The sequence below is a fragment of the Grosmannia clavigera genome, assembly GCF_000143105.1.
Source record: "Grosmannia clavigera kw1407 unplaced genomic scaffold GCSC_97, whole genome shotgun sequence".
In the NCBI taxonomy this organism is placed as follows: domain Eukaryota; kingdom Fungi; phylum Ascomycota; class Sordariomycetes; order Ophiostomatales; family Ophiostomataceae; genus Leptographium; species Leptographium clavigerum.
Window position 1 is genome coordinate 736,018 of NW_014040560.1, and position 21,717 is coordinate 757,734.

The 21,717-nt window shown below is 60.5% G+C and overlaps 7 protein-coding genes across 7 annotated transcripts; 4 read left to right on the top strand and 3 right to left on the bottom strand.

Annotated features, from left to right (window-relative positions):
* Nucleotides 1-71: 71 nt before the first annotated feature.
* CMQ_4834 (allantoicase) lies at nucleotides 72-1,221 on the bottom strand (the record flags this gene model as incomplete). The annotated part of the gene is made up of 2 exons (XM_014312990.1): nucleotides 72-1,075; nucleotides 1,125-1,221. 2 exons carry the CDS (start codon nucleotides 1,219-1,221, stop codon nucleotides 72-74), a joined length of 1,101 nt encoding a protein of 366 aa, XP_014168465.1.
* An 800-nt stretch (nucleotides 1,222-2,021) lies between these two features.
* Nucleotides 2,022-2,863, top strand: CMQ_4581 (cytochrome b561-like protein; the record flags this gene model as incomplete). Its single annotated transcript, XM_014312737.1, has 2 exons — nucleotides 2,022-2,163; nucleotides 2,253-2,863. The coding sequence occupies 2 exons, from the start codon at nucleotides 2,022-2,024 to the stop codon at nucleotides 2,861-2,863; spliced, it is 753 nt and encodes a 250-aa protein (XP_014168212.1).
* Nucleotides 2,864-4,397: 1,534 nt separating this feature from the next.
* Nucleotides 4,398-10,825, top strand: CMQ_4470 (sensor histidine kinase response; the record flags this gene model as incomplete). The annotated part of the gene is made up of 2 exons (XM_014312626.1): nucleotides 4,398-10,505; nucleotides 10,601-10,825. 2 exons carry the CDS (start codon nucleotides 4,398-4,400, stop codon nucleotides 10,823-10,825), a joined length of 6,333 nt encoding a protein of 2,110 aa, XP_014168101.1.
* A 228-nt stretch (nucleotides 10,826-11,053) lies between these two features.
* CMQ_4574 (phosphoglycerate mutase family domain containing protein) lies at nucleotides 11,054-13,029 on the bottom strand (the record flags this gene model as incomplete). The annotated part of the gene is made up of 2 exons (XM_014312730.1): nucleotides 11,054-12,918; nucleotides 12,975-13,029. 2 exons carry the CDS (start codon nucleotides 13,027-13,029, stop codon nucleotides 11,054-11,056), a joined length of 1,920 nt encoding a protein of 639 aa, XP_014168205.1.
* A 644-nt stretch (nucleotides 13,030-13,673) lies between these two features.
* CMQ_4733 (duf1168 domain containing protein) lies at nucleotides 13,674-14,372 on the top strand (the record flags this gene model as incomplete). Its single annotated transcript, XM_014312889.1, has 1 exon — nucleotides 13,674-14,372. One exon carries the CDS (start codon nucleotides 13,674-13,676, stop codon nucleotides 14,370-14,372), a length of 699 nt encoding a protein of 232 aa, XP_014168364.1.
* A 369-nt stretch (nucleotides 14,373-14,741) lies between these two features.
* On the bottom strand, nucleotides 14,742-16,660 carry CMQ_4669 (t-complex protein gamma subunit; the record flags this gene model as incomplete). The annotated part of the gene is made up of 5 exons (XM_014312825.1): nucleotides 14,742-14,834; nucleotides 14,942-15,579; nucleotides 15,643-16,442; nucleotides 16,508-16,574; nucleotides 16,636-16,660. 5 exons carry the CDS (start codon nucleotides 16,658-16,660, stop codon nucleotides 14,742-14,744), a joined length of 1,623 nt encoding a protein of 540 aa, XP_014168300.1.
* A 672-nt stretch (nucleotides 16,661-17,332) lies between these two features.
* On the top strand, nucleotides 17,333-18,339 carry CMQ_4643 (class 2 aldolase adducin domain containing protein; the record flags this gene model as incomplete). Its single annotated transcript, XM_014312799.1, has 2 exons — nucleotides 17,333-17,444; nucleotides 17,516-18,339. The coding sequence occupies 2 exons, from the start codon at nucleotides 17,333-17,335 to the stop codon at nucleotides 18,337-18,339; spliced, it is 936 nt and encodes a 311-aa protein (XP_014168274.1).
* Between the last annotated feature and the right edge of the window lie 3,378 nt (nucleotides 18,340-21,717).

Below are 21,717 nucleotides of genomic sequence, written 5' to 3' on the forward strand. Positions count from 1 at the left end.
CTTTAGTGTGGTATTGTTTTGAAAATGGTTTAGAATTATATGATTTTTTTGCTCTATATGCTCCGTTCTTCTCAGATGGCCCTCGTGCCGAAGACGCGCAGCCGCTTGACACCGCCATCCGGGATCAAGACGAGCTTGACATGGGTGACGACCTGGCTGGCCGGCAGCTGGGAGGCGAAGTCGTGCTCCTGGTCGGGCCCGCACTTGGCATCGGGCACGGCGATGAACCAGGCCGGGTCGTCATGGGCAGGTTCTCTGGGATCGTTGGGGCCGGGAGTCCAGCGTAGAGCCTCGACACGGACCTTTTGGGGGAAGTTGCCACGGAAGAAGGCGGTGTCGACGACGAAGCGGTGGACGAGGCCAGGAGCGCCGAGGCGGATGACGGCCCAGTCGACGTGGCCGGGCTGTCGAGAGCGGGCCGTCTCCCAGCCGTCGGCCATGTCGGCACCACGGCCGGGCAGCAGCAGGTTGTCCTTGGTGCCAAAGTGCTGGTTGTTGCAGGCGACGGCGACGGCACCATTCTGAGCGGCCGCGAGGTCGAACACGGCCGCCGGATCGGCCGGGAAGACCGGCCGGGCGTGGCCAAAGAGCCGGAACCGCGCGATCCCACCGTCGGGATACATGTTGAGGCGCACGTGCGTGTAGGCGCGGTCGAGCTGCGGCACGTCGAGCTGCCAGGCCTGGCGCTGCTTGGGGCCACACGGCTGCCGGCCGAGAATGGTCTCCCAGCCACCACGGCTGCCACCCCAGCCGACGACTTCAGCATCGGCATCTGCACCGCCCTCGCGGAAGCAGCCCTCGACCGAGATGGCCGGCGCCTCGTTGCCGCTGAAAAAAGCCGTGTCGATCTCGGCCCCGATCACCGTGCCCGAGGCCACGCCCAGCCGGATGATCACCCAGTCAAACGGCGCCGTGTTGTGGCGCCGCGTCTCCCAGCCGTCGTACCATGCGCCCGCATACACCATCCGGCCGTTGCCGGCTACCGGCGCCTTGGGGTTCAGCAGGTTGGCCGCCTCGGCAAACCACTGATCCGAAAAGGCCAGCACGCGGCCCTCGAGCCCGGCCGAGACCAGATCTGTCGTGTCAGCCGCGTCCGTGCATCGTACAGAAGCCGCACCACCTACCAATGCTGTTGGACCGAAAGGTCGCGTCAATGCCGTCGGCTGCGATGCGCGTGGCCTTGATGTCCTCCAGGACGTAGTCGCTGCTGTCGGCCGTCATGGCGCTGGTGGATGGAAGCTGTAAAGGGTAAGGTACAAAGCTTTCGTTCGTTTCGATTTCTCTCCGTCTGTAGGGCAACGTCTTCTTCCCTCGGTCTCGATGGCCTCGTCGTGATAGAAGTCGGCCGTGGTCTGGGTGCTATGCCGCCTTCTGTGCAAATCTCTCATCTCGCCTGCGCCCATCTCCGCCTGTCCATCGGGCATTGCCGACCTCCGGGGCTTGCAGTGGACGTCTCAGCGCCTCGTCCACCAACGAAAATACGTAATGGCCGAAGCCCCAACATCATTGGTGGACTGCTGTACTAGTCCCGATAAGGGACATGCTGCACGTAGTCAAAACGCTTGTTGTGTCCCGGTAACGGCTCCCTCTACTCCGTAGAGCTGTGTGATCGAGACAAAAGGCACCATGCAGATCGAGCAGCTCTGCATTGCGAAGCAAGCCACTTTGTCCCCCCATCTTCCCCTCCAGCGGGCCTGCTAAGCCCCCACAGCGGACGCAATGCGGGGAGAAGCCCGAGCAGCCAATCAGAGACCCTAGTTTAGCAAGCACCTGCTCTGCGGTCTTCGTCAGGTTGTCGCTTTACCAGCTCGTCGTCATTGCTCCTGACCCTTGCGCAATTGCGAGCCATGCCGTCTGTTGTCGCCGGTCAGCCAACGTCTCCCATGACTCCTGCTGCCTGATATTCCGACTTTGTGTTGCCGGTACGAGTAAATGTTGATCAACACCGTATCCTTCGTATCGCAACGATTCCTGACATTCACCAACACAACGCAAACGAAACGCACACATACACTTGCATCATGTCAGCTACACCGGAGACATCGGCCGGCTTGCCCATCCCGGACGAGCCCATCTCCAGAACTGAATCCGCACCGCTGCTGGGCGACCCGGGCGACGTGCTTCAGCGATCGGGCGAAAGTCTTGTCCCAAATCTGTACACAGGTGTGTTTTGGTGTTCTGGCTTCGTTTCTGCTTCTGCTTCTTCTGCTTCTTCTGCTTCTTCTGCTTCAACTGTGTATTGTTCTCCCTAGGAACCGCCTGGCTGGCTCAGGCCGGCATCCTGCTGCTGGTCGCTCTCGTCTGGGCCGCCGTCTTCCGTCATCCACTCCTGCCACTCTTCTCGCCGCACCCGCTCCTGCAGTCGCTCGGCATCTTCGTCCTCGTCCAGGCCATCCTCGTGCTGCAGCCCACGGCCGCGCCCACCGACAAGGTGCGCGGCGCCCGCGTCCACGGCGCCCTCCAGCTGCTGTCGCTCGTCCTCTTCGCCGCCGGCATCAGCCTCATCGAGGCCAACAAGATCCGCTCGCACGGCGTCCACCTGCACTCGGCGCACGGCGTCCTCGGCGTGATCACGGCCGTCGTCCTGCTGGGCCAGTATGTCTTTGGCTTCCTGATCTGGGCCGCGCCCGTGGGCCTCTTTGGCCGCGTCGATCGCGCCAAGGCGCTGTACAAGCAGCACCGCTGGACCGGCTACGCCGTGCTGCTGCCACTGCTGCTGGCCACGGCGCTCACGGCCACGGCCACAGACTACAACGTCAACGTGCTCGACATCCGCACCTGGGCCGTGCTGGTGGCGGCCGTGCTGATCGTCGTCGGCGTGTACCCGCGCATCCACGGCCGCAAGCTGGGCCTCTGGAACTAGCGCAGAGGCGAAGCAGACACGCTACGGAGAGTCATGATGACGACAGGAATTAGCGCTACATGTTTGGGAGACTTGAAGAGGAATGGCCGGGCGCCTAACCAAGAGCATTTCCTGTCTGACCTGCAATGTAGCCCCAAGGCTCTTGGTGGCGTGCTATCGGCATGTGCGGATAACCGCATTAGGAGTGCTTGTATACTAGTACGCATCTTACGTAGTAGTATTGCACGCAGCCGGGGGAAACCAATATTTAGACAACAAGCTGTTGGCTTCTGACAGCTCTGAAACGTAAGATGTCAACGCGCTAAAGTGATAAAGGACAGCGCTCTCTGGACAACATCATCGCTCTTTCTTGTAAGATATCCTGATTCTATGGCCTGACTTCCCAGCGATTGCCCCTAGGCCCATTCCACAGCAGGTTGTTACTTAGGATAGATAGGTTGCCAGGGTGTTATGGCTTCGGAGCCTAGCCTACGTATGCTCGTAAACATCCTGTCTCGGCGGGCTCCTCAGGTCTCCCTATTATGCGATGGGCCAAGAATTTCAACGTCCCTGTACCGGCCCTCCGAGCTCTTTCCAACTACGGGTACCTGGCATCGTAAGATTGCGCAAGTTTGCGGGAACGTGACCTCTGCAATTGTCAGACTTTCCTCCTGGGTCGCACTTACCCAACACGGTCCGACCACATAACCTCTAATCGTAGCTGTCGCTCGTGGAAACAGCTGACAGGGAAGGCGGAAGGCGCGAAAATGCACCATCCTGCCTGCTGGGCGTTCCGGCCCCACTCTGAGCGCTGAAGCTGTCCTTGTGCCGGTCGACCCCAGTCCCAATTACGTCATGGGACGCAGATCGCCAGCGAACTTCTCTCCCTGCCAAAACCTTGTTCGCTCTAGTCGGGCTTTTCTCCCTCCTGCCTGCAATACTGGATTCCCTTCCCCTTTCCCCACCTACCGACTGTCTTACGCTCGTCATTTCCTCGCCAGCTCGCCGTGAGACCTTTCGGTACTGCAAGCACTATGCGTCCGGCCCTTTGAGTGGATAGCCCCCCAAATTTAATAAACGACTTACCGCCTGGCTCCAGCTTGCTTGGCTTGGCCAATCTCCTTTGGCATTGGCCTTCCACGGACGAAACGAGGTTGTTGCCCTGTTTCTTCGCCGTGCTTTCCATCGTGCGTCTTGAAGCAGGAAGATAAGATACATCTCTGGCCGGCCGTCGACCTCATTGTCAGGTTTTTTCCGTCCCGCTCGACAGGCCTTTCGTCTTACATGAACATCGCTCAGTCCCTTCACCACCTATCGGTCCCGTTGCTGATTGAGCACTGTGTTTTTAAAGGGGCCCCAGCCCAGACAACAGAACAAAGGCTCTTATCGAAAACCCACGGCACTTGGGCCGGTAAAAAAGCAACACACCGTTGCAGAGATCGACACTCTCCCAACCCATGCCACCAAAACGAGAGACGCCCCGACAAAACCCCTCTCAGCCGCGACTGCCTCACGCTCCGATCTGCGGCCGATGCCTTGATTTGCACCAGGCGCAATGGCCAGCTGGGCTCAGGATGAAGCGCCTCCTTCCCAGAGGCAGGATGAGCGGAGCAGAGGGCGGGCACCTGAAAGCAGGTGCTCCCACAGTCCAGACAAAAGGGAGCGGCGTGGCAGCGACACCGGCCCCGAGACATCGAGCTGCCCAGCACGCCTAGACGGCCGGCATCGCTCACAGAACCGGTCGCAACCGCAGCAGCCGGCAGGAGCTGACTTGCCCTGCTCCAAGCGGCAGCTGAGCGACTACCGGCTGAAGCTCACGCGAGACATGTCTGCTCGAGTTGGCCACGCACCGCCTCTGGCCGCAGCATCGACGTCTCCCAAGCATCCGTCGCCCGCCCGGGAGGTGCTGACGCCATCTCCGGTGCTGCCGTCCTCGGAATCCGGATCCGGATCTGGCAATACCACGACGTCGGCTGGGTCTGTCCAGACCGTGCGTGCTGCCGCCGCTGCGACCAAGGACTTCTCTGCTCCAACGCCGTCCTATCCGTTTCCTCGAGTGCCATCGGGCGCATCCCAGGTGCCGCCGAATCCTGCGCTCAACGACGTTCCCGAAGAAGCAAGGCGGCCGAGGTTGCCGGCCAAGAGCGACGAGCCGTTAGCCTACATCCTCTCAGAGAAGCTTCTGCCCACTCCACCCACGCCAGCATCAGCGGCAGACTTTGCCCCCAGAAGCGCTGCCGGAGGCTCTGGCACCGCATCTAGCTACCATGGCTACAGTCGCCAGCAGGATGTTCACCCAAACCCCGACCTGCCCAGCCCGAGTCTGTACGATCTTGCTCTTGCCCTGTCCTCGGAACCGGGCCTCGATGCCTGGTGGACCAACGTGATTCAGGTGACCACAGAGTGGTATAAGGCGGAGCGAGTGGCGCTGGCTGTCCCGGCAGATGCCACGGACGTTGAAAACATGCCTTGGGGCCAGCGAGCCACGTTCAACGCACACGAGGGAGACGATGAATTGAGCCTGGGCTACATCGGTCGGGACAGCAATGCCGTTCTCAGCAACGCAGATGCTACGCCCCTGGACGCCACGTCTCTGTCGCCAGTTAGCGACCTTGCCTCTCCGCCCTCGGCAATTCCTTTGCGACGGCCTGACCTGACGAGCCGGTACTCCGACACTGCTTTCGAACACCACCGGAACCAGAAGCCAGAGGACTTGGCTGGTACAGACCAGCCTTCGCACCCGCCTCTACGTCCCGCCCTTTCGAGATGGCAAACCTCCGGTCCCGACTCGACGCAGCGCTCCGATGCACCAAAGGCGGACTCGCCGCCCAAGCCTTATGCCGGCCTCAACCATGCAGCTCTAGAGGAGCACGACGCTGCAGAAGGCACGCTTCGCCTCAATCCTATGCTGGATGTCCCGAACTGCCTGCCGACCGAGACTCGGGGACGAGTGCTGCCCGTGCTACAGGCGCTAGACTACGAGGCAGATCCACTCATAGATCACAACGGTGTCCAGCGAGTGTTGGACCGAGGCCATGTTGTTGCTTTGACGCGATCATACCCGTACCTGAAACGAGTACGCAACGAGACGGACAGACCGCAGGAGCGAGGGAGCGCAGAGCTTCGGTCTGAGCAGGCGAATAAGCTTCCCGGACTGACCCGCAGCTTGAGCTCCGCGACAAGAAAGACGAGCAGGCCGTCCAGCATATACATGAAGCGACTAAATGGGGCAGCAGGCATCGCGGCCTCGAAGCCGGGAGCGAGCGAAGCGCAGCGGCCGCGGACGCCCATGTACGAAGAATGCGAGCAGCTTCCCCCATCTCCTTGGGCACAGTCGCCTGCACCGTCACCTGCCGTGCGGCCCGATCCCGACGACAATCCGTTCTTCAAGAGCACTACGGTGGACGAGGATTCCTTCAATCCTGCCTCGGCTCCGGAAGACTACAAGGACATGCTGCCACCGCCTACGATTGGGGTTGAGAACGCGTGGACAGTCCTCCATGTGCCTTTGTTCCATCCGCACCTGTCCAAGCCGAGCCCATCGTCATTCAGGCTCGACAAGACCAAGATGGAGCGGCGATCGTCTCCGCGCCGCAACCCGAACAGCTCCGAGGACGGGACCGGCTCTGTCACGGCATTTTCCGCTGCGGTGTCTCCTGAGCGGCCGTCGAGCCAGCCGAAGCAGGTCCCCATTGCGATCCTGTCAATTCTGAGCCCGATCATCCCCTACCCGTCGAATCTGCGCCACTCGCTCGAGTTTCTGGCCCCCCATCTGGCGACGTCCTTTTCGCTCTGCCTCCACTACTCCAACCTGGAAGCAGAGGTTTCGGGCCTTCACCGTCGACGGCACGAGCTGGGCGGGTTTGGCGGTATCGACGTCAACGGAAATCCTTTCCCGACGTCCACGACGACGACGGACACGCCCTACATGCCGTTGCACGACACGCTCGCACTACGATCGATGGCCGGGAGCACAACGAGCTACAGCGATAACTCTATCCCGTCTCGCAGCGCGCTTGGAACGCCGAACGGCACACCTGGCTGGGACTCGACATCTCTGAACATGTTTTTGGACAGGCGCGTCAACGTAGGGAGTGGCACAAGCCCCGGACTGGCATCTTTGGCGGGAGACGGCTTAACTTTTGGCTTGCGGCCGTCGGCGCTGGGACACTTTAGTCGGCCAGCCACGACGCCGGGAGGAAGCAGCAGCAGCAGCGCGCCCAGAGCTGCAAAGCTATCAGCTGCACCGGGCGACAAACGTATTCCGGCGTCTGCTTTTTCCCTGACAGAACAAACATCCGTCACGACAGCCGGTGAAGGCTCTCTGAGCCGGGCGAAGAAACCACCGGCCGCGTTCTTCTTCGGCCTCGGATCAGACGGTTGCGCGACACTCCCTCCGGACGGAGACAGCAACGACGCCGGGACTGAAGCGGACAAGGAACCGGTCAGCCCAGTACCCAGTAACATCGTCGCCGGCCTCCGAGCGTCACTCTCTTCCAGGACCGAGCAGAAGGTGGCGACGGCAGCGGCGAGCAAAGAAGGGAGCCTGGACGAGTTGGCAAGATCGTCGCTCAGCAACAAGATGTTCGTGCCCAGTCCGTTTGGCTCTGGAAGCAGCCCCCCCAAACATCGCCATGGCGGTCGCTCGATGCACCGCTACAGCTATAGCTACAGCCACAGCCAGCTGCACTCTCATGGAGCCGACTTTGCGACAACATTCCCGTCTCTCCCGCCTAGCGCCAGCATCAAGTGTGTCAGTGCTGTTCCCACTGCGTCTCCAGCCGTGACACCGTCCCTGCTCGGGCCAGGGGTAGCACCGACAAGCCCCGTGGACATGCCGCCGCCGTCAGACCGGCTGAAGGGGCTCATCCTGGACTCGCTGCCGGCCCATGTGTTTGTGGCGATGCCACAGACGGGAGCGATTGTGTGGGTCAACAGTCGGTACCTGGCATACCGAGGACAGACGGTGGAGAGCCTGGCACAAGATCCGTGGGTGAGCATCCACCCGGACGACCGCGAGGAGTACCTCAAGGCGTGGAGCCACTCGGTGCGGACGGGCGACCAGTTCTCGCGGACAGTGCGGATTCGACGATTCGACGGGTCGTACCGCTGGTTCCATGCGCGGGCGGTGGCCTCACGCGACCGTCGCAACAGCATCGTGCAGTTTTTGGGATCGTACATGGACATCCACGACCAGCACATTGCGGAGCTCAAGGCGGCGCGGCAGGAGGAGATCGAAGTGTCGGAGGCGAAGCACCGGATCCTGGCCAACTTGATCCCGCAGATCGTCTTCACTGCGAACGAGGAGGAGGGGGTCACGTTTGTCAACGAGCAGTGGCTGTCGTACACGGGACAGAGCTCGCGGGACGCGCTCGGGCTCGGGTTCATGAACTTTGTCCACCCCGACGACCTGGCCAAGTGCACGTTTATTCCGGTTCCGGCCCACCTTCAACGGCGCCGCCAGCAGCTGCGGCATGTGATCGCATCGGGCGGCGCGGGGGGGCGCAAGAGAAGCGATGACAGCAGCAACCCGTCCGGAGAGCGCACGCCGGAGACGGGCAATGGCGAGGGCCTGAGCGAGCTCGCGGAGTTGGCGCGACGGGACATTATCATCGTGACGGAGGACGACAACGGGCGGCCATCATACACGACAGAAGTGCGGGTGCGGTCGAAGACGGGAGACTACCGGTGGCATCTGGTCCGTTGCGTCGAGACAGGCACGGAGGATTTTGGCAAGGGCCGCAACTCGTACTTTGGGTCGGCGACGGACATCAACGGCCACAAGCTGCTGGAGACCAAGCTGAAGGAGGCGATGGACTCGAAGACGCGCTTCCTCAGCAACATGTCGCACGAGATCCGCACGCCACTGATCGGGATTTCGGGCATGGTCAGCTTCCTGCAGGACACGACGCTCAACGAGGAGCAGCGCGACTACACGAACACGATCCAGAACAGCGCTAGCAGCCTGCTGATGATTATCAACGACATTCTGGACCTGTCCAAGGTGGACGCGGGGATGATGAAGCTGAGCTTTGAGTGGTTCCACACGCGGTCGCTAATCGAGGACGTCAACGAACTCGTCTCGACCATGGCTATCGGCAAGGGTCTAGAGCTCAACTACATCGTGGAGGCCGACGTGCCGGGCTGGGTCAAGGGCGACCGGGTGCGCATGCGACAGGTGCTGCTCAATGTGATTGGCAATGCGATCAAGTTCACGGCGCGTGGCGAAGTGTTTAGCTGCTGCCGCGTGGTGCGTCCGTCGCCAGAGCCGGACCGGATCGTGCTTGAGTTCTCGGTGACGGACACGGGCCAGGGCTTCACCAAGGAGGAGGCAGACCTGATTTTCAAGCCGTTCAGCCAGATCGACGGCAGCAGCACGCGGCAGCACGGGGGCAGCGGGCTGGGGTTGGTGATCTCGCGGCAGCTGGTAGAGCTGCACGGCGGCAAGATGGAGGGCACAGCAGAGCCGGGAAAGGGTTCGACCTTTACCTTCTCGGCGCTGTTTGGGCTGCCGACCGAATCGGACCACCCGAGCGGGGAGCTGGCGGCTTCGTGTCTGGACGGGCCGGTAACGTCGAGCAGCGTGGCATGGCCGGGCATGGGAACCGGGACGGTATCGACGTCGTTCTTCCTCGCGCCATCGGCCGTGGTGGCAGCAGCAGCGGCTTCGGCAGCCGGGTCTCCGGGTAGCCTGGCGTCGACTTCTGTCCGGGCGGCCAGCGAGCCGAGCAAGGCCGGAGAGGCCGGAGAGGCCGGAGAGACGGGCGAGGCGATGGTGAGCGAGGTGAAATCGCCGACGACGACGTTTAGCAGCGACTCGGACATGCGCACGACCAACCTGACACGGTTCAGCGAGGCGGCTCGGGCGAGTGGCCAGGACCTGTCGCAGATGTCGTTGAGGCACGTGGGAAGTGTGGCTGGAGACGGGACTGAAGATGAGGCTGGAGCCGAGGCTGAAGCTGAGGCTGGAGCGGAGACTCTCCGCAAGAGGCCGTCGGCCCTGTCGATCCTGATCATTTGTCCGCAGATGCACAGCCGTGAGGCGACGACGCAGCACATTGAGATGACGCTGCCCAAGGGGACGCCACACCGGCTGACGTCGCTGGCAACTGTGGTGGAAGCGCAGGAGCTGATTCAGGGCGGCCACCCGGAGATGTTCACGCACGTGGTGATCAACCTGCCGTCGCCGCAGGAGATTCTGGACGTGGTCAACCAGCTGCACCAGTCGACGATGCTGCAACACGCGAGCCTGCTGGTGCTGTCGGACTCGGTGCAGCGGCAGGCGGTCAACAAGCTGGCGGCGGGGACGCGGTACAACGAGCTGCTGTCGACGGCGCGGGTGACATACATTTACAAGCCGGTGAAGCCGTCGCGGTTTGCGGTCATCTTCGACCCGGCACAGGAGCGCGACCTGAGCATCGACCACAACCGGTCGAGCGCGGAGCGGCTGGTGGAGACGCAGAAACAGAGCTACGTGGACCTAGAGCAGCGCATGGGCAACCGGGGCTACAAGGTGCTGCTGGTGGAAGACAACCTGGTGAACCAGAAGGTGCTGAAGAAGTACCTGCACAAGGTGGGCGTGGACGTGGACGTGGCCGCCGACGGGGTCGAGTGCGTGGAGGCTGTGCTGTCGCATGCTCACGAGCACTATTCGTTTATACTGGTGAGTGGGGGAGGGGGAGAGAGAGGGGGGGGGAGAGAAAAAGACAAAGAGAGAAAGAGAGAACGAAAAGGAAAGAGAACGATGCTGACTGATAGTGTGATCTACATATGCCCCGAAAGGACGGCTACCAGGCCTGTCGGGACATCCGCGAATGGGAGGCCACGACGGGCGGACGACAGAAGCCGATCCCCATCATCGCCCTGTCGGCCAACGTCATGTCGGACGTGCACGAGAAGTGCGTAGAGGCCGGGTTCAGCAAGTACATCACGAAGCCGGTAGACTTTGTTGCGTTGAGCCGAGCGCTGGCCGAGTTTTTTTGAGCAGGAGATGGAGGCAAGGCGTTATCGCGAGCGGTCCATCTTCGTACCAAGTAGGCATGTCTGTATCACCAGGGAAAAGGGCACGGCGTTTAGGAGGCCGCAACGGCTTACGTAGAGGGTGGAGTGGCACGGCTGTCCGGGTTACCGATCTATTATTCTTCTTATTTCTAATGCAGAAGCTGTGGATCATGTGACTTCATTATCATTCCAACGGCCCTGGCCAACAGCTCAGTACACGCTCCCCAGCAGGCTGCGGTCGAACTTTTCGGCTTCGGCCAGGTCGCCATCGCGGCTGACGTCTAGCAGCTCATCGTCCACGTCCATCTCGTCCGAGCCGAGATTCTCGTCGTCGGCATGGCCGTGTTCGCAGTCGCTGCAGTGCGGCACGTCGCCCAGCCGATTGGCCATTGTCTTTTTGTGTCCAGCAGGAGCGGTAGCGGGATTCTTAGTCATGGCAGTAGCCGAAGTCAAAGCCGAAGTCGAAGCCGAAGCCGAAGCCGAAGCTGAAGCAGTCCCGACAGAACTGCCAATCTTGTCGTGAGCCTCAGCACCTCCTCCTCCTCTGCTGGTTGTCGTCGTCGTCGTCCGTCGGTGCACCTGATCGTCTGCCGACGAGTCCGCATCGCTCGAGTGGCCGCTGTAGGTGCCGCCAAAGTCGCGGCCCACGTGCAGGTACATCTTGCCGCTGTTGCAGCTGCTGCTTTTGTCGAGCAGCAGCGCCGGCGCCTTGGCCGTGCTGGGCGTCGGCATCGACCGCTGCCGTGCCTCGGGCGTGATGAAGGACGGCGTTGCGTCGGGCGACGACACGGGCTCCTCGCGCGACCGCGACACGTCAATCTGCGGCGGTACCGTGCCGGCGGTCTTGGTCTCGGCGCTGCCGCCGATGCTCACGCGGACGGCTGGCGTGGCGACCTGTGTGGGTGACGAGGCGCGCGTGTTGTTGTCGTCGTCGTCGCCGTCGTCGTCGTCATCGCCGTCCGCGCCTTCGTCCTCGTTGTCGTCGTCGCTGTAGCCGACGGCCTGGAAACGTCGCGCCGCCAGCGTCGGCGTCACCGTGGCCGACTTTCGGCTACTGCTCGCTGCTATTGTTGTTGTTGCTGCTGCTGCTGCTGCTGCTGCTGCTGCTGTTTCTCCCGCTGCAGCGGTCGTGCTCGTGCCCGCGACAACGGCCGCGGCGATGCTGCCTCCGCCGTCGGCATACACGGCCGTGCCGTCGCGCTGGATCAGGTCGGCCAGACCGGAACGGATCTTGAAGCTCTTGTCGTGGTTGCAGCCGTTCGGACAGCCGCCCCAGCGTCGCTCCGGCTGGATGGACGTGGACGACTGCGACGCCGGCGTGGTCCGGTCCAGCTGGGGGCCGTCCTTGTCCCGGATGGCCAGACTGCTGCTGCTGCTGCCGTGCGCTGCTGCTGCCTCGCGCACGGCGTCGTCTTCCTTCTGCTTCAGGGCGGCAGCCCGCTCGCGCCGCAGCTCGGACCACTTGCGCAGCTTCGTCTCGAGCGCAAACTTGCCGCTGTCCTCCTGCTTGCGCATGATGAGGAACTCGCAGTGGTTGATGTTGCGCAGGTCCTCAAAATCCTCGACGCTGAAGTGGTACCATTTCATCAAGAAGACACGCGACATGAGCCCGTGGGTGACCAGCACGCAGACGCTGGCAAAGTCGTCCTCGCCAAACTGCCGCCACAGGCTCTCGTTGAAGCCGGACACGCGGTCGTACGCGTCGGCCGCGCTCTCGCCGTTGGGAATCCGGTAGAAGAAGTGGCCGTAGTCGGCACGCTCCTGCCACATGCGCTCCATCTCGGCGCTGCACGGCTGGAAGTTGCCAAAGTCCTGCTCGCGCAGCCGCGGTTCCTCGTACACCTTGATGTTGTTCCGCTTGAACGGCGACGGCGACGGCTCGTCTGACGTCAGCGTCTTCAAGATGCCCTCGGTCGTCTCGCGCGTCCGCCGGTACGGTGATGTGAAGAACTGCAGCGTATCGTCGGCCCGTAGCATCGCCCGTAGCCGTCGCCCGGCGTCCAGCGCCTGCTGCCAGCCCTCGCTCGTCAGCTGCACCCGGTGGTCCGGCACGGTCTGGTGCAGGTCGCGGTTCTCTGGCGCACCGTTAGCAGATCGCCCGCAGACAGAGGACCAGAACCTGTTCGCGTACTGTTGCCTTCCGACTGCGCATGCCGCACCACAATGATGAGCCGGGGCTTTGCCATGGTCGAAGTGGAAGAAGCTCGTCCAATGGGGTGTATTGGTCAAATCTAGTCTTCTATCTCCTCGTTCTGATTCCCAGCACAGGCGTGATGAGAAGGAAAGGAAAGAGAGATGGCCCAGAGCGGCAATCGGTCAGAGAAGTCGTCCAGGAGGTGTGTCTGGCCCCCGGACGCACAGAAAACCCCGCTGACGTTGAGAAAGAGGACCCGGTGGAGACGATGAAAGGGACGAGCACTCGTTTTCCTCTCGTTTGCCCGGGGTCTGAGACGCAGCGTCGTAGTTGGCGGAAATCCGTCAACAACAAGCCCAGATATGGCAGCAGAACCGTACGATTGGTCCCTTCCCCAGAGCCTGCTGTACGGTCACTTGTAAGGCGGTGTGGCCAAGCTGGTAGGCCAGGATCGAATCCAATTCGGCGGCAGGAAGAAAAAGGAAATTCTGGTGGCGTGGTCTGGCTCCTCTCTGGCCTGTTTCGGTCGAGTGGGCCCGTTTGAAATGGAGACCCACTTCTGCGCCACGGGAGGCTGTGAGGCTGTGGCTGAAGTCGCGAGGCTTTTTGTTGATGGAATGGAGCTCGAACTTCTCCTTGTCAATATTCTATGAGCACGCACAACGCTCCCCCCTCCTTCCACATACCACCCCCAACATGTCCGGCGACGGCCCCGAGTCTATCCCCACGTCGGCCGACCGCCGCTCTAAGCGGCCGGTCAAGAAGCGCGCCCTGACGCCTGTCTCGGCCCAAGCCGCCACCGTCGACGCCCTCTTTGCCAAGCCGGACCAGGAGATTCGCATCCCGGCCCTGACGATCACCGGTGACGGCGCCGCCCTGGTTGCCCGCCGTGCTGCCGCGCCGCCTGAGATTATCTCCAATGTTCAGGGCTCTAGCTCCGGTGCCGGCAGTGGCGAGTTCCACGTCTACAAGGCCAGCCGCCGCCGCGAGTACGCGCGCCTGCGCCAGCTCGACGACGAGGCCCGCCACGATCGCGACAAGACCGAGTTCGAGTCCGCCCGGACTGACCGTGAGGCCCGCGATGACGACAAGACCAAGCGCAATCGCGAGAAGCGCGAAAAGGCCAGGGCGCGCAAGGCCAAGGCCAAGACGGGTGCCGGCCAAGAAAAGGACAACATCAATGCCAACAGGCCGACACCTCCCTCGACAAACAGTCAGGCAGACGCAAAGGCTGCAGACACAGAGGCTGCAGACAAAGAGACTCCAGACGGAAAATCAACAGAAGCACCGGAAGACCCAAAACCCATCCCTGCATCCACTGCCAGCATCCCCCAGCCGCTGCCCATCGCAGACGGACCCGGACTCCTCATCCACGACGACGACGACGACGACTGAACACAGCTTCCCGCCCTTTATACGGATACTTGCACCGCAAGGCGAGAGAATACCAAAATATTGGCCAGCTCCCAGCCTTTACAAGTCTATTATAGTAGTCTAGAAGATGCACGGAAATGCCTTCATAAAGGCCCGGATGAGCATTGAACTGTACAGCAGAGGTCCCACAGATGGCAGGGCAAGTATTTGCTCTCTCTCTCTCTCTCGCTTCCAGCCACTGCCGTACGCCGTACAACGATAGGTTGTTGTATTTTTGTCACAGCGTCTGCCATGTAATTTTGTCTTCCCTTGTTTTGTTGACTTTGACCCGGTTTTAGTTCTCGTTTAGATAAACACATCTACAACGTGCCGTCGGTCGGTCCTTCACCGTTACTCATCTCCACCACCTCCTCCCGTGCCAACACCCGGCTGTGCCCTCTTTGCACTGCAAATGTCGTCGACTCTGAGCAAGAGACAGGCCGCCTGTATATGTTAGTTTGTGAGAAGTCGTGGGATAAAAAAAGACAAAGAAAATAAAGCAAACAATACAAACAATACAAACAACCAAACAAGCCTCCCAAAAAACTCACCTCAATCGCCGTCTTGATGCTCTGCACCTTGATGGCCTCGGGCTCCCACACGCCGTACTCGTTCATGTCTGCCAGCGCACCGGTGTCGCCGTTGATGCCCCACGAGCTCTTGCCCTCGGCATGCTTCGCCCGCAGGTCCGTCAGCACGCGCACCGGGCTCTTGCCGGCGTTCTGGATCAGCGTGCGCGGGATCACCTCAAGCGCGTCCGCCACCGCCTTGTACGGCCACTGCTGCACGCCCTCGATGCTCTTGGCCAGCTGCGCCAACCGCACCGACACGGCCATCTCCGTCGCACCACCGCCCGGCGACAGTCGCGGGTGGAAGATGACGTTGCGCGCCACCCCCATGGCATCCTGCAGATTCCGCTCAATCTCGTTCAGCACGTCTTTGGACGGCCCCCGCAGCAGCACCGTGCAGGCCTTGGGCGTCTTGCACTGCGTCAGGAACGTAAAGTACTCGTCGCCAATCTTCTCAATCTCAAAGAGTCCGCAATTTGTTCCCACGTCGCTCTCCTGCAGGTCCTCCACCCGGTTGACAATCGTCGCTCCCGTCGCGCGTGCTATCCTATTGTTATCCGTCTTGCGTACGCGGCGCAGCGCCGTCACGTTGGCCTTGACAAAGTAGTGCTGGGCCAGGTCTGAGACGTCATGTTAGCGCATGTCTCCTGAAGCCCAATGCCCAATGCCCACCACAGACTCACCGGAAACGCCCTTCTCCGTGATCACCAGGTCCGGGTTGAGGGCCAGGACAGCGTCGCACATCGACTTGACCTGCTCCTCCTCGATCTGCAATATGCGGTTCCAGTCCTCCTCTTTGGTGACCTCAATGTTCGTCTGCGACTCGCCCTTCTTGTACTCCAGCGGGCAGTCCAGCAGCACGATGCGTGGGTTGACAATCTTCCGCCGCATCTTGGGGTGCGTGATGTCCTTGTTGAGCATCACGCCGTCCAGCACCCGGCTGTCCTCGATCTCGCCTCCCGGCACCTTCTCCACCCGCGCGTACCGCTTGATGTCCACCTCTTGCTTGCCGTTGCCGGCGTCCCACGAGACCGTGCGCACCGCCTTGAGCGCCAGGTCGCACATCAGCTCCGACCACCGCGACACAAACTTGGTCCCGATCGACGACGACACCAGCCCGTGCATGGCCTTGTCGTCATTGATGTCGATGGGCAGCGAGATCTCGTCGATGATCTCGAGCGCGTCCTTGAGCGCCCGCTTGAATGCCGCGATGATCACCACCGGGTGAATGTTGCGCTCTAGTTGTGGGAGTGCTTGGGCCAAGATCTCGCCCGCTAGGATGATCACCGTCGTCGTGCCGTCGCCGACCTCCTCGTCCTGTGTCCGACTCAGCTCGATCATGCTCTTGGCTGCCGGGTGCGAGACCTCGATCTCTCGCAGGATCGCATGGCCATCGTTGGTCAGCACGATGCCACCCATCGGGTCGAGAAGCATCTTGAGCATCGCTTTGGGGCCCAGACACGACCGAATGATATCGGCAACACTATGTCCCACCGTCAGCATCGCTCGGCATCGGGATGGAGTGGTGCCCGCAGGCGGTCGGCTTACGTCTTGGCAGCAGCGATGTTGGACAGCTGGGCCTTGCGCCCAGTCTGCCGTTCACCACCTTGGGTGTCTGCAGCAGAGAGAAGGTTTGTCAGCAGGAGCCGTGACAAGCATTCGAGAGAAGCACGCACTCATCACAAGCACGGGAGCCTGCATCTTGACGGTTATTCGGCGGGCAGCTCGGAGTATAAATTCCTATTCGTGTCTTGTTCGAGAAGAAGGTGGGGGTGAGGTCAGATAGCTGCCTTAGTTAGGTCGTTCCGTCAGGTCGCACGTTGGAGATACAATGCGTTCAGCGGAGGGTTGGCTGGCTGGACAGATGGACAATGTATGGCAGCTTCGAAGACACGGGGGACGGGAAAGCTCTATTCTGCACAAAGAGGTGTGTTTGCCTATAGTCGTCACGCCGCGAAATAAGGAGAATCTGGCCCCGCAGAAGCCTGTGGACGAAAAAAAAGTTCACCAGGCGGCGAGCTTCCCCTAGACAGAGGTGGGGCGGATAAACTAAAACTCCTTCTACCGGCAGCAGAGCTCAGCAAAATGCACGTGACTTGGGCACGACGGTTGTGCTTTGGGCATTTTGGGCTGATTCTTCGCAAATCAGCGCTGAGGCGAATCAAAATGAAGCCGTTTTACAAGCGAAGACCGATAGCCTCCGCTGTCGCTATCGGCGCCTCCACCTCCAGATCGGAAATGCCCAGGCGCCACACCATCGGAGGCAGGTCTTTCCCGTAGCGGACAGCCGGTATAAACTTGCAGCCATCCGGTCTCGAGCGAAGGACGTCCTCTTCCTTCGATTCCCGTTTCCACACGCAACTCCCAGACAAGATGGCACCCACAGCAGCAGCGAGCGAGGCGGTCGTTATCAGCCAGAAGGCGGAGCCGGTCGAGAAGGAGCTGACGCCACTACAGGCCATCTCACACGGCGATGTGCTGCCAGGTGAGGAGAGGCGAGAGCGAGAGATGGATTTGTGGCTGTTTATAGTAATACCAATGCTGATGACGGCTCAGACATCCCGACTTTTGTGTCATTTGCGGCCGAGCGACGCCACATTCTGATCCACATGGCGGCGACGTTTCGGCATTGGGCGCGGCAGAACTTCACCGAGGGCCAGAGCGGCCACATCTCGGTGCGCGATCCCGAATTTCCCGGCATGATGTGGATGAACCCGCTGTCGCGCCACTTTGGCATGCTGACGGCGGGCGACATGCTGCTGCTGGACATTGAGACGGGCCACATAGCGGCCGGCAGCCCGAACCCGGCAACCGGCCTGCGGACGTCCAACCGGGCCGGCTTCTTCATCCACCGCGCCGTTCATCGGGCGCGGCCACACGACGTGCACTCAGTCTGCCACGCGCACACGAACAGCGGCCGGGCCTGGGCTGCGTTTGGCCGACCACTCGAGATGCTGACCCAGGACGTGTGCACGCTCTATGGCGCCCATGCCGTCTACAACCAGTACGGCGGCATCGTGTTCGGCACCGACGAGGGCGAGCGCATTGCCCACGCGCTCGGAACCTCGAACAAGGCTGCCATCCTGATGAGCCACGGGCTGCTGACGGTCGGCAGCACCGTCGACGAGGCCGGTTTTCTCTTCGGCCTCATGGACCGCTCGTGCGATATCCAGCTGCGCGTCGAGGCCGCCGCCGCTGCCGGCACGCTCAAGAAGCAGATCATCAGCGACGACGAGGCCGCCTACAACTTCCGCATGGCCAGCGAGCCCCATGTGCTCTACCGCGAGGCCCAGGCTGACCTTGAGCTCGAGATCGAGGCTGCCGGCGGCGAGGAGGCCCTGGCCAAGGGTCTCGACCAGCTCGTCATCATCCGCGAGTAGAGTCGGGAAGACAGCGAGAGAAAAGAGATGTACGAAAAAGAAAAGGCGTACGAGATGGGAGTGGCCGGACAGGACAAACAATGGCGGGTCTGTTCGTTTTGCCGTCTTCCTCTCTTCCCGAATTGATGCTACATGACTGTTTTGTTCCCGTTTGGCGGTTTGGCGGATTGGCGGTTTGTGTGTCCTTTGGGTAGACATCACTAGGAAATACAACACCTTGGCTGTAGACAAACATGCACGAGCCATTGGCTCGGGGACGTGAAGAGCCGGGAAACAGCAAAAGATAAGGCCAGTACCGTAACAGCTGTGCCATGCCCACGATGAGAACGCGGAAACGTATTCGCCGCTCTTCCACCGCTCCTCCGCCTGTCCGCCTCCACGGACAGATGGCGTCACCGAGTCTAGATATCTGCTACGACCGCTGCGTACAGAAGCCGCATGCCCGTGCTGTGCTGCCGGCTACGAGCCAAGTCCAGCACTCCCGGTCTGCAAGCGAAAGGGAACTCGCCCGACACTGGTCAGTGCAAGTCGAGGCAGAGGCACAGATCGAGGCTGCATGTCCACACCGGTTTCATCTCTTGGGCAAGTCCTCCTTCACCGCGTCTGCTTGCCCAGGGGAGGGGGTGGGCGAGCGGTGCGAATGAAAGGGGACACGACAGCAAATACCATGCACAAGGAGGACCACGCCTGCACAGAACGGCCGCCATCGGGCAGGACAGACCGGGCCCGTAACGCAACGGGGCAGCAGCTTCGTGGGCGCCCCTTCCGACCAGTCCCGCAGAGACACGGAATGGCGGCGACACGGTACGATACATGTTGGATGGCAGGGGACCCATCCCCGGAGCAGGTAGTCCTTCCTCGTCGTGGACATGGACTCGAACATAAGCCACTTTTTCTCCTCTCTCGTCGACACTACCGAGCTTGTGGTCTCGGTCCCCCCCTCTCACGCTCCTCTCCGCTGCAGGACGGGCGGCCAGACCAGGACCTGTCGGGCTCGACGTCTCGCAGACGAACACGTCAGAGCCGGCAGGGTCGGGCAACGGTAAGCGCTAGCGCCGCCCAATGATAGCCCGGGTGGCGGTCAAACAAGAGCTGCCAGGTGGTGGGATGTGAAACGGGTCCGAGGACTTATTCGCTGGCTTCCTCGCTACAAAGCAGAGAGTGCGTGTGGGTGTGTCTATCAAGGCACACAGGCGGCCACGGCAGGGTGTCAAGTCGTCCCCTTTCCCCACCTGTCGCAAGGAACGACACCAGGAACAACGAACAGGTTGTAGGCTGACGCATCGCCATGTACAATGAATGGCCCGGCTGGTGTGTGTGTGCCGTCCCGGTTCCGGACCTGAACTTGCCCGGGGTGTGATTGCATGAGTGGATGGCGGCCAGGTGCTCTGGTTGGCTACTTTCCACACATGCTTGCTTTCCTCGGGCAGTGATCTTCTCTTTACCCCCCCCTCCCCCCCCCCCACCCCTGCTGTCTTGGCTGCTTCTGTGCCAATCCCCCCCAGTCGTGGGCAATAGAAGAAAAGAATGAAACCCGAGCGGGACCGTTCTGCATTTGAACACCGACCAGGGCTGAGATATATTCAGAATCGGTGAATAGTACATAGTAGAGGGAAAACAGAGCAGTATAATATTAATAGATTGTGGAATATACGAGAAGTGCTGAGATCCTGTGGGGCCATAATTGCGGCGTAAGGCCGCAAGAGTTACAGAGGGCTCTTTGTATTTGTAGGCTAGATCCATCTGGTGGCTTCAAAGCAATTACAGCATATTAAATGCAGCGTGTTCTATTCAGCCAGTAATATAACACATAGGCAGAGACCGAACCACGCCCCCCTCCCTTCTGAAAAATAGGACTTCCGGGTGATTCTACTACGTCGTAAGGAATGAGGCATATTCGTACGTAACCTATCGCATCCCGTCTTTGATTGTTGTTTTGCTATTTCCATGACGCTGCTGTGGAGACAGATAAAGAAAGCACAGGGCTGTCCAACTCGACCTGTCATCTTAGGGCCGCTCTACACCCGGCAGTCGGAGAAGGCGAAACAGGATCAAAAGAAAGCACGAAAGCAAGGGGAGAAAACGGCTGGGCGAGTAAGCCGTCCTCTGGCTTTCCACTTTGTGCTTTTGGTTTTCATTTTCAGCCGCATGGCCGCCTCACTGGCTATCGAAAGGCGTCTAGAAGCCAAGAGGCTGTGGCGAATGTGGACCTCCAAACAGACCATTCCTTACGGCAGGAGTCCGGATTAGCACATGCAGGGCGAGCCCGAATCAGCCCTTTGCCTGTCCAAGGCTGCTGAAAATTCTTCAAAACCCCTGCCATTGGCTTTTCCGGACACCGAGAGAGGAGCTTCGTACTGCAGGCCGCTCTCTCGGGGCATGAAACAAATCTCGATCCTACATCCCTGCATAGAGGAGGCAAGCATTGTGGATGTGTATAGCGTGCACTTGTGCCGTTACCGACAACAAGGCACTCGTATTGGCAGTGGCGGATCCATGGGCGTCAAGCATCAAGCCGTGTACGGGGGGCTGTGTACAGCGATACAGGTAACCCTAAGAGCGAGGCGGTGGAGAGGTGATTTGGGCAGAAGTGCTTGTCACAAACGATGCTGTCCCTGTGTAGTACCCTCGCTGCCATGGGCAGAGGAGCTGTCTGCCGGTCCTTGGCTTCAGGGGATTGGTGCGTGTGGTTGCACCAGCAGTTGTGATAGCACTTCCAGACCGGTTGTGCTATTTCCTCGGCCGTGTGAGCACAATTGAGGCAAAAACACAGTTACGGTGTAAGGATTCACGGCAGTCGATCCTCTATCATCAAGTCTTGAAACCTGCTGGGCCGCTCGGGACTGAGGGCTTCCCGCCATCATGCACTTCAACGTATACTTCAGGGGAATGATACACAGTGCCCACTCGCCGTTCCTTTTTTCACGGCGTCTAGACTCCCCGAACGTGGCCAGCACAGATCGACATCGAGCATGGTCTTTTCACTGGAAGGCAGTACTGCCAAGTCAAGTCGCATATGAAGGAGGACAGAAACTACGAGTACGAGGTGAAAATTCTTCCGCATTGTGTGCATCGACACCCAAAGGTGGCAAATCAGCCAGAACGAATACAACGTATTCGCTAACAACGAGACGTGGCAAAGGGATGTACGGAGTAGGACCTCTGGGAGTTTGGACGTGAAGTATCGTATATCACGCCCTGGCTACTGCACTTATGTCAAGGGTCCTGAAACACATCCTACAACGGCCACGACCGTCGGACCCACTGATGGTAAGAATTTTTTACTGCGAATTGCCTAACCGCCAAGGGGGAAAGATGGTGTTGTGGGCTTCTCTTTGCAGCCTCCTCTTTATCAATGGCCGAACCGGCTATTATGCC